Source organism: Pholcus phalangioides, unplaced genomic scaffold, assembly GCF_987345545.1.
Source record: "Pholcus phalangioides strain wild (caught in Gottingen) unplaced genomic scaffold, Ppha-v1.0 ptg000016l_1, whole genome shotgun sequence".
In the NCBI taxonomy this organism is placed as follows: Eukaryota; Metazoa; Arthropoda; class Arachnida; order Araneae; family Pholcidae; genus Pholcus; species Pholcus phalangioides.
Genome location: NW_028301609.1, coordinates 10,979,645 through 10,991,782, shown reverse-complemented (window position 1 = coordinate 10,991,782; position 12,138 = coordinate 10,979,645). Strand labels below are relative to the sequence as shown.

The 12,138-nt window shown below is 36.7% G+C and overlaps 1 protein-coding gene across 1 annotated transcript in view; it reads left to right on the top strand.

The window, feature by feature from the left end:
- Nucleotides 1–11,425, top strand: part of Hr38 (Hormone receptor-like in 38) — a 29,901-nt gene extending 18,476 nt beyond the window's left edge. Inside the window, exon 10 of the mRNA XM_089246055.1 lies at nt 2,047–11,425. Coding sequence (XP_089102181.1) covers nt 2,047–2,303 — 257 coding nt within the window. The 3' untranslated portion in view covers nt 2,304–11,425. The remainder of the gene's footprint in view (nt 1–2,046) is intronic.
- Nucleotides 11,426–12,138: the final 713 nt, after the last annotated feature.

Here is a 12,138-nt window from a genome sequence, read left to right as displayed (position 1 = left end):
AATGTTTCGTAACTTGTTGTGTGGTAAAGGGAATGTGACACTGGGATACACATGATAACATTTCCAGTGTTTATATTACTGGATAAACATATTTCAATCTTGGACCAAATGGACCCAATAAGAAGAAGAAAGATCTTTCAAAACCAACCCATTGTGTAATGTTATCTTGATTGCAGAATAAGAATATCTGGACTTATGAACTGATAGATTTTGTAGTGGATGTTATCTTTGAAATTTTTTTGGAAGGGGCCATGAGCTCTGAGATAGACTTTTAAGCAAGGCGTTCTTAACCTTTTGTATTTCACAAATCCTTGGTGCCAATGAGATGAATGCTGGTACCTTTACAGAATAATATTCAGCACATAATGTTAAAATAATTTATTTTCTTATCCAAGCTCACTGACAGTGCTGTCTTAATACATGGGCCCACCTGGGCATGGCACAGAGGCCCTCAAGAGAATAGGGGGCCTCACAAAAATGAGAACTGGTAGGAATTCTCAAAAATTTGCCAGGTAGGGCCTCAGAAAAATCAGTTGGCCTGATCTGTGATGCTCTTAAGAGAGCCGTGCTTATAGACCCCCCCCCCCATGAAACCTCTCCAGGATCCCTGGTTAAGAACCACTGCTTAACAGAGCTATCTCCCTCCCTCCTATGTTACCCTGTATCTCCAACAGTAATGGTGGTGCAGGGGGGAAAGGAATGCAATTTGTGAGAAACAGTAATTATGTATCACAGAAGAGAAAGCGATCAGTGTTTTTGCTATAGAAACTCTATCCTGAAATTTCATGGTGAATATTTTTTGTTATTGACAAGAAATGTTGTACAGTCGAATACGTTATAGCGAAATTCTCGTTTTAACGAACACTTTTCTAATCCTTCAGATAAGTTCACATGAGAACAATGTAAAAACACAGAATTCCTTTATAACGAAATTTCAATTTAACGAAGCGATTTCTCCTGTCTCTTAGAGTTTGCTATAACAGGATTCAACTGTATAATCCAACACACCCATTCTACCCGAGAGAAAACTGAGGGTGGATCAAATGAAAACGGAACAGTTGTTGTAATTTGGTTTATTTTTTGTATGAGTGTAGAAACAGTTTGCATAGAGGTAGAGCAAGATATAAGGAAAGCAACCCCCCCCCCTACTGCAGAATAGACTTCCCCAATGTAGTCACGCAGAATCACCTGATATGGCTGACAGTAATGTCCAACAGGCAATTGGTTGTTTTTTTCAACCTCAATTCACGAAATGCATAGGTGAACAAAGGCAGTGTACGGCAAACATGCACTGTCATTGACTCGTGTGCAGGACTGGCACAAGATTTTCCCGCTGTTCCCTCCCTTTCCTGTAGTGGAGTTTCTCTACAATGATGGCATTAATGAAACCAAAACACACTCCCACCTTCTTGCTGATATTTCTTATTGTGTGTCGTCTGTTTGGGGGGGGGAGGTATTATCTGGTCAACTTCTTTTACCAAAGCATCCGTGATGACAAGGTGACTGACACATATCATTCAGATTCCCATCCCTCGCGGAAATGCTTGTTCCAGTCCTGCACACAAATCAGTGATAATGCATGTTCTCTATATACTTCGTTAGCCGATGCACTTCACGACATCAAACTTCTTTTGCTACTAAAAAATGAATAACACCATATTGTTCTTCTTCACTCCTAAACATTGTATGGATGCAGAAACAAAACAAAAATAATCGCCTGTTGGTCGATACTTTTCGGTGGACCATCAGCACATATCATGTGATTCCACATGACTACCAGTTCCATAGTAGTGGTTGCCTTCCTTATATCTTGCTTTACCTGTACACCACAATCCCACAAAAATAAACCAAATTATAACAATTCTTCCGTTTTCATTTGATCCACCCTTATAATTAATTACCATATTGGCTTTTTTTACAACCAATTTCATAATGTCCTGGTAGATTTTAACATAGATGTTTCAAATGAGAGATACATTTGTAAAGAAGAAACAAATGAGTGTCGACCATCACCTACAAATGTTTTCCTTCTATTTTTGTTCCTAGAACGCCATGGTCTTAAAGAGCCGCAGAGAGTCGAGGCATTGCAGATGAAAATCATAAGTTCGCTGCGGGACCACGTCACTTACAACAGTGAGGCACAGAAGAAGCGCCACTACTTCTCTCGCATACTAACCCAGTTGCCGGAATTAAGGACAATCAGCATGCAAGGCCTGCAAAGGATTTTCTACTTAAAATTGGAGGACCTCGTTCCTGCACCGCCCCAGATCGAGAACATGTTTGTGTCGAGCTTGCCATTCTAGTCCCTTCCCATCTTTAACATCTCCCTTCTACCAACTTCTCCCGAAAAAAATGTTTTGCTCGTGATGAAAGCTGGGAAAAAAAGTATTTGGCCTGATCTAATTGTCTTGATTGGCTTCAGGGTGGCTGACAGGGTGCGAAAAGAACTCACCCTCGTTCTATGGTAACTAGTCGGCAAAAATTGACCATAGATTGTTTCGAATGGAAATTTCATCATTTCCCCCACCCTTTGAAAGACAGACAGAGAGAAAGATCTACCTTGTTACCCATGTATTCAAAGAGGGACAAGTGCAGATAAAACCCGATTCAATCGCACAAGACCCTGTGCCGAGTCCGGGGAAAGGTGTGCACATTCCGCGCCAAGTCTGAAGTTCTGCGTGGAATGAGGGCATGACCCCTCTGCACGACCCCTCTCTTTCGCACCCTGAGGAGAGTCCACCCTTGGATTTGATTTGAGAAACCAAAAAAAATCCAGATTTAAAGATAACTCTTTGATGTGCTTTAAAATGTGAAATACATTGTATTATATATTATATATATGCATTTTCATGTTTACACGCATATTATTCGGTCATAGGCGTTGAAATATATATATTACATAGTATCTAATATCATAGTTATTTGTTGAAAATCGATAACGTATAGTAACATAAGTCATAGCTTTTTTGCCAGGTCTCTCGAATCTCAGCTTGCGGGAAAAAACTGTTTTAACTCATTGTCAAAATTTTTTACCAGAAGATATTGATCATTAAGCTTGAATAAGAGTGAGAGAGGTTTTGGATGGTTTTTCAGGCTCGTAGATTTGAATATCGCATTTTTGCCAACTGTATCCGACTGTCAGATTTTTTTAGCCATGTGAAACTACGGTGGTGGTTTTTCTATGGGATCCTTGGCTTGACTAGAAATGAACTGTCCTGCTGAGGTTTTCTGGCAGTATCGGTCAATCCCTCCTTTCTTTTTTTGCCTACAGAACAGAGGGGGGTCTCATTCTCTCTACAATGCAGAGGTCAAAGTATTATTCTGGTTAATAGAGTCATCTTTGTTATTGTAGCAGTTTGCGTCCCCCTTCCTGAAAAGTGTAAAAACACTGTTTACCAATGACTGTTAAAATCTGACAAGATATAATTTCACATGTATTCAAAATTCTATGGGTTTTATTCTAGAACAAATATTGTTACAGAACATGAATATTTAAATTGGCATGGTTAACATGAGTGAATAAAAAAAATTAACGAATCCCCCATAATTTGTAGGTTCCAAGTTTCTTAGTATTAAATTACTGGACTTCAACCTTTTTTTGAGTCGTAAGCACCATCTATATATGTTGATCATCGGAAGAAGAGTATGCAAATGGGGGAAACCAGGCATACACTATCAGAATGATGAGTATCCAGACACCAATGTTTCAAGTTATCAGCCATATAGAAGAAATTAATAATGAATTGATGCATTTTCTGTACTGCAATGGAAAGACTGGCAATTGCAATCAATTTTTGGATCACAATAGTACAGAAAACAGCAGATACTGGGGCTACTGGCACAGATTTTTCGGCTTTTGTGGTCTGGCGTGTGGAGCCAATGTTCTGGTTCGTCCCAAAGGCGTGCACACATTTCATGAGAAAAAAAATTGTATGCAGAATGAGCAGTATGCCTTAGTGACAAATCATGCTAAAACAGAAAATGACCCTTGTTGAACTGTCACCACAGTGCGAGCAGAGCAGAGTTGTACATAAAATGTTATCCACAATATAACACAGTAGTTAAAGTACGTGGTTTGCCACATGGCTCTCGCATCTTGCTACAGGGCCCGCGGGCCAGATTTGTCATGCACCCCCCTCAATAGTCAATTTATAGTACGAGTGGAGGATATGAATTGTCTTTGCATTGAAAATCCTGACACCCCCCCCCCCCCAGTTGTGGGGAGCCATGGTATGCCAAACTGATGCTCAGGAGTAAAAGGTTTGAGTCTATACCAAGAGAAACAGTTACATAGTAATTGGTCAGATCCACCAAATTTCAAATGTCTGGATACTCATGATCAGATAATGTATGTTCCGACTCAAATCAGTATTATACAGATGCTCGAATATAACTTGCATTCAATTTGCTAGTATGTCAATACCTCGCAAGTACAATTAGGCAAAATCATTGAGTATTCATGGGTGCTGGTGAGCAATCGGTTGAAGATGCCTACTTTTAGATAACTGAACTTGAAGACCCCCCACCCCACCTTTAAATGTAACACTAAAATTAGAACATGCCATAAAGTTTACGGAAACTACCTTTGATTCATTGATAACTTTGAGGCATTAATGCATAAAGTAGAATTCAAATGAAAATTAATCACTGAAATGTTTCATCGCTCTTTTCGCGTAGTAGTTTCCGAGTTGTAAAGGGGGGGAAAGGCTGAGATGCGAGAGCTGTTAATCTAGAGTTAAATTTTTAAAGAGAAGTCTGCATAGCTGAGAAGAAGCATGATTTTTATACCAAAGTATGATTGCTGGCTTACATATGTATCAGGGCTGGTCAAATCCCAGGTGCCAGGTCACCACAGCGACTAGAAAATCGCTATTGGTGTCTGAAATTTTACAAACGTGGTTGCAAAATTGGAGTAAATTTGTAAATTTGAGTCTGAGGGCAACACACAATTTTCTAATTTCCTTACGCTCTGTCTTTTAATACGGGAAAAGTATGAGAAAACATTAATTTATGACTGCTTTCCTTGAGCAAAATACCATGCTTGGCTCTTAAGAAATTGGACTGGCGCCTAAGTATTTTTTTCGATTTGTCAAGCCCTAATACGTATGCATAATTATATTCATCAAATTGAAATAATATATTAATGACTAAGAGTTTTTTGAATGTTTTAAAACTGTTACCAATTGCGTGAGCAGAATTCAATGTGATAATACTGTGCAATAATGTGCAGGATTTAATGCATTTATATGAAGACTGTGCTTAAATCTGATGTTCTCATCTCTTAGGCTTAAAAACCAAAAATTATTTTCCCCGGCGATGAAATAATTTTAAAATATGAGCGAAAGTTTCAAATCTAATCAGAGGATAATGCTTTTCTTTTTCTTCTTCCTACGAAGTCAAAGTTTTAATATGAAAGTATTTAGTTATCGGGCCCAAAAATAGGATAACAGAAAGTGTCACAAGTTCTGTTATCGAGAGATATATTCTTATACGAGTATAATATACTTTCCCGGAGTTGAATATATTGTTAAATTGAATTTATAGATTGAACAGAAACGTTCCTGATCTCGTCCCAACATAGATTTCGCACAACATAGTTTTCGTTATAGCCTTCAATATAACTAGGTTATCTGCCATATTTTAATAATATGAATATATATGGCTGTCTCGAGCTATAATAATCTTGAAAGACATTTTAAATATTTAATTACATTAACTAATAGTTTTCCATTATAACCATCCACATATTTTTGATACTGAATTGGCAAATTTTGGCTTGATTCTTTCCACATGACACTAGGCCTGTTGACGTAATATTTTGGCTTCTTGGTATGACATTTAGCTAGAGCATTATGAAATTCCAATAAACTCTGCTGAATGTAAACCAGCACTGCTGAAATGAAGGCTGTATCAAAGATAATACACCTTTAGCTGACACTTCATCTCCACGTCAATAATAACAGAGTTCCATTGAATCAAGCAACACCTCCAGCGTCACAACAGAGACAAGTTACCTATTAGGGAAAACCGCATGGTTTTATATGAAGAGTAACGAGAATGTGATTGTATGAGAGAACCAAACTGACTCCAAAAGCCGAGCCAAACTGGTGGTGTAAATTCGCCCAGACAAAATGTCTTGTGGATGGTTAAAACGGGTAAAATACACATTACCTTGATAAATATAGGTATAGGTGAGGACTAGTCATCCGTAAATCAATTTGTTATATGTGTGATAATTCTGTATCATGTAGGATATATGATTAATCATTTCCTCATAATGAAAAAAGAGCCTATCGTGGAAAATGTCAAAGCTGTTCTGCCATGCACAAATGCGAGTCCAATTATAGAAGTGTTTGTTGATCGGGGGTGGGGCCAAATACAGTTTAGCCGAAAAAGTTAGGGGGGGGGTCCGAAATTGTGTCTATGAACCCATCAGTGTAGATCTATATTATGATTATTTATTGTTATTTATTAATCGATGATGGTTCATTACACACCTGTCTATATTTTACATTATATGAATACATGCAGTGTTGTTATAATTATCTAAAATAGTTGTTGAAGTGTTTTAGTGAAGCTTATTGTTATTGAATGCAAAAAAAAAATTCCTTTTTTGTTTATGCATATGTTCAGCATTTATTGGAACCAAATTTTCCCAGTATTTTGAAAAGTGTGTGAAAGAGAGACCAAAATTTACTCTTTGGTTTATGATTGGCGATAAACTCTGGTATAGGATTAAATAGTAATGAATATTTACTCTGTATCATATGACTAAACTACATCTTTTTCGGCCTACGTTATTGGACTGGATAACTCAGTGAAATAATTCTTTGGTACAAAAATGGCTCAGTGTATTATATTCTATGAGGGGGCTCTCTTTAACCTTTCAGCCATTGCAGGCCAGGTTCAAAATTTGAATGAAGCTCGCTGGCCTGCATCATACTGTTCAAAAAGTTCCGAAACTTATTTTATTACGGAAGAATAAATGCAGACACAACTTGTTTATTTGGTGTTTCTTTCGAAGTAACTAGCCTGTGCAATTGTGCATTTTTGCCATTCTTCATACAAAGATGTAAATGCAGATTCCAAGCTTGTTTTTTTGTCACATCCTCCAGTGTTTTCGTCGCTGCTTCTGAACCTGAGAAGTGTTGCCCCTTAAGCTGATTCTTTATTCGAGGAAAAAGTCACATGGGGGAAGATGAGAGAAATAAACTGGTTGTAGAAGTATCGGAATATGATGTTTTGACATGTAATCCAGGAGGGATCTGTGAGCTGGTGCATCATCCTGATAGAGCACTCGTGATTTGGCCTTTCAAAGACCTGGCTGCTTGCATCTAACAGAATCCTGCAAGCTTTCAACATTCGTAGGCTGGTGTCAGGTTTATCTGTTAAAACATCAGATTCCGATACTTGCACAACCAGCTTGTTTCCCTGATCTTGCCCCATGTGACTTTCTTGACAAACAAAATAAACAGGTTCTATTTGCATTCATTCTTCCCTATTAAGTTTCCGAACTTTGCGATTATAATGGTATATAAAATCCATTTCACTAGAAGTGTTACTTCTGGAATGGATCTTACAACACTAAATATACACCAGTATAGCTTAATGGCCTGCGGGCTCCATCAAAATTATTTTCATTCAATTGCTTTTCAGTGTTAATTAGCCATAATTTTTTTTTACAAAATGGTTGTATTCGCAACCTTTGTAATTCTGCCAACAGCTGCAATAGGTAAAATGTATGATTAGGTGGCTGAAAAAAACCAGAAAAAATTTGTCGAATGTACATGCATCAACCCAATATAAGAGCAATTGTCTAATCCACATGCGAATTGGGGGCTCCAAAAAAAATTACATTTATTTTTTTGCATAATAAAAAACCTTTTCAAGAGCCCCCCGTAAGGATAAGTCTGCTCGGGGCCCCGAAAAAGCATGCTACAGCTCTGCTTGAACAGTTTTGTAAGCTTTCTCTGCCTGCATTTTGACGAAAATTCCACACTTCAGGATCATTGTCCAGAAAGTGATGTCTAACTTGCTTCCATAGCGATTTTTTTATCAGTACCCCTGAATGGACCGTAACAGTTAGCTGACAAAAAATTAGTCCACCAAACACAGGATGAGACTCGGCTACATCAGGTCGCACGATTCTATTCTTTTCTTCCAGGTAAAGCGATTGGACATCGAGAATCACTCGCCAGCAATTAAGCTTGCACATTTGGATTCTCTTTCAGAAAACAATAAAATCGTCCCACATGGTGTAACATCACAGCCAAGTCTCATCTTGTGCTCGGAAGGCCGTACGAGTGTTTTATAATGTCTGGATAACAACATAAGTCGTATCTATCTGAAAACTGATAAAATGGCCTATTTGTACTGGAGAATTATGCAACTTATTGCTAAAAAATTGTTAGGGCCGTGTTTGTTTTCCATAATCTATAGCGATATCCAATATTTTAAAAAAGAATCAATACATTGGATAACATTTTGAGAAATCGCCATCATTTACTGTATTTTAGCCGCAGGGATCCAAATGTTGATAAATTCGCCATTGAAACAAAAATGTTTGAAATTTAGGTCTTCTCAAATACTAGGTTGCCGATAGAGATTAATGTGTGATTCGCCTTTAATTTATCTCCCATAATGTTTTTAGAGTAAGAGAGATTCATCTTAGTCTTGTGTCATATAAGCTTTAAAGGATTATACCATGTGTTTAACGCATTTCAAAGAATTATCATGGAAGTTATATATATATATATATATGATTATCTTTATGCTTGTGTTTATAGATAGTTTTGTGCTTTTTTTATCCCTGCAAAAGCACGTCCTGAAATGTAGAGTCCCAGACTCTGTATTTAAATGTGTTGTAATCATATGTGAGACTAGTCGTTTTTATTTCTTTGTTTTTTCTCGTTCATTGTAGTACGATTTGTTTTTGTTGTTTTTTTTAGATTACAATCATTAGTTGAAATTGAGAGTTGTTTTTATTATTATTCGTTGTTTCCACTTATGCACATTCCGGATAACGTTTGAGCATGTTTATTATAACACCTTTTACACATTCCAGAAACAATAATTCGTTCCTCCCTGAATTTCCTTCAATGTTTTTTCGCTTCTCACACTTAAATCTATTAGCATTCGGTTGTATTTGATGAACTAATACACCACAAAGTAATCGTTGTCAATTACAGGTATTTCGTGCGAGAATCTAAATTTAAATAACCTTAAACATTTTTTGCGATGGCATTTAATGAAATGCTGAAATCCAACAGATATTTAGGTTTAGTAGCTTTCCCTCACTACCAGGAACAATGCTCTTTTGATTTAAGTTCCGTGAATTCCTGCTGAAACAGTTGGAAAAACTTCTGAAAGCACAATGTGAATCCGATTTTCATAAAATTTAATAGGTTTAACACTAACAAGACCCAAATTCAAGAGCCATAACGGGCAAAATGCCTTGCCCAGTTCAAATAATATCATGTATTGTTTGGAAAAACATTTCGTTCCGTAATCTGTGGATAAGTTGTCATCTTCATTTTGTAATTGTTGATTCCTACCAACAGAATTGCCACTAGATCAGGGCGCCAACTGAATATTTTAGGAGCCAAGTTTATTTTCCTTTGACAGAGCTGGCTATCATGGAAAATTGCAGTCTCTAATAAATTGGTCTTGGAGCCTGCAATTTTCCGTCACCATGGCGACTGACATCAGTCAAGCTCTGCACTAGATGTAGCATAGAAACGGAAAAAATAGATCATGGGTGTCACACAAAATGCCTAGCTAGAAATTGATAATTCGTAGTAAAATATTCCTGATTGAGAAAACACAGAATTAACTATGCGTTCTCGCCAGCCCCAATTCCATCCACAAAATGACACAAATTATTTATAACTTTAAATTACTAATTGTATATAACTGGTAAAAGCTATTTATTGCCTTATTATCGATGTGACTGTGTTGACGTTTATCATTGCAAAACCTGAGTGTTTGAATACTATCATAAACCCCCCTTTAACACTCGGATATTTCTTGAAATGTTCAAGTTTTAACTTTCTTCCTTTTACCCTTACCCTCCAAAGGGACTTGGACCTATCTTTCTAGTTTCCACCTCTGACAAGAGCTTTCATCTTCTTCCCCACGGTTCACAAAAGCCTCTAAAACACACATACTTGCTATCTAGGCTGTTTAATGGATTAAACCACTTATGCACCTCATAAACATTCCACCGAAAAATTTCAAATTAATTGGTGCATGGTGGAAAGTATCACACACATATATATGTAGGTCTCCTAACGGGGCTGTAAATAGAAACAAAAACTTACAATGTCCTCCGGGACCAGTACTCGTTTTGGGAGTGTCCCTTCACTATAATTTTTATGGAAAAAGAGTTTGCGTCCTTCCTAATTTGGAACCACCCTCCCTTATTTATGGACCCGTCTTCTAATATCTGAGGTGTGTCTTTTGTTCCGAATGTTGCCATCTCCCAAACTGGAAGCAAGTGAAATTCAACTTAAAATTACTAGAAAGTAAAAATTCTGTGACAGCATCAAGCAAAAATACAGATATAATGGAGCGATATGACAACTTTTGGACAAACACGAAATCGACACATAATTACTAAATATGACAAATAATCCACTGTGTTTTACCCTATTATATTAATCATGATAGAAACGATATTGTCAATATTACACGTTCAATTAATGAAGGTAACGGATATATTTAACATTCTTCCACATTAACTTAAATGTTTTCCTTATAATGATATACAGTATTTAAGCTACATGTTTATTAGTAATTTGTTCCGCTACATTTGCGAATACACATAATCACACACTAACTATTTAAAAGGTTCAATTCAAATGATCGAAAACTCTATACAAATTATAGATCCCACGGCCAATTCCACTACTGACTGTAAAGCATGCTCAATGCACTTCTATGTTATCCGAGAGAATTTTAGCGAATGATCTCCATGAATGTAATTATTCTACCAGCGCCGCCGAAGGCTTTGTATGGTTCATATTTTTTAACTGCGGGCCAGTCTACTTTCCAAATGTTTCAAAAGAACTATTGATTCTCGTTGTATGTGTGTTGTTGCGTGTGTATGTTATCTGCTTCATGAAGGAGATGATCAAGATGTTTCGAGTGATAAAAAAAAAACCATGTCTATACATTGTATGTTTTCTTTTTATATAAAATATTTAGCTCTATTATCCCACCTTCAAGATATTTTTTCTCATTGTTGAAAAATTATTATTACATGTTCACGACAATTAAAGTGAACGACCAGCTTCGTGTCTCTAACTAGCTTTTGTGCTATTTGGAAGAAAAAATATTCTAAAAAAAGAACTTTATTCTTGTTGCCTTGGATGTAAACGTTCTCTTTATTTCATGTTAAAGTTGGTGCGAATAAACTTTTATAGAAAACCAAAAAAAAAAGGACTTCTTTTTTGAAAAAAATTCTGACCGTTCACAATAAAATTACTGATTCAGGGTGTGGGGAAAAAAAAAATCCAATTTTTTTTACTTAACTGACTGCTTAACAATTAACCATAGATGACTTAAATCAGTGTTACTCTGTATCTAATCAATTATGCCCCCGTCCCACAAGAGTGGGCTAGGGGACCATTGGTAAGATAATTAAAGTTAAAGTCTTTGTCAGGATTCGCTGTCGCCTCAGGGAAGCAATAATTTTTATGGCTTTCAATACAAAGGCAGCGGAACAAGCGTCTTCCTTTGTGAATAACTGAACAAGTAGGGATTGCTTCACGCCGGCTGTGGTTTTTGCGGTTATGTTCAACAAAGACTTTTATTATCTTTAATTATCTTACCAATGGTCCCCTAGCCCACTCTTGTGGGACGGAGGCTTTAGGAAGTCTATTAGACGAATGTGTTGTTATCTAGGATTAAAACAAATCTTGTTAATCATTAAGAATGCATATTTTCATATCACCTAGCAATTTTTTTTCTCCTTAATCTCTCAAATGTAATTCGGCATTAACGAAGAAACTACAAATGAACTACATGCAAAAAATATGAACACCAAAAAATCTGTTTGAGTAACACGAAAGGTCATTGAGCCTGAATTAACTTCATGGATTGGCATTTTTCTCCAAGAGAATTTTTTTTACGTGAGCC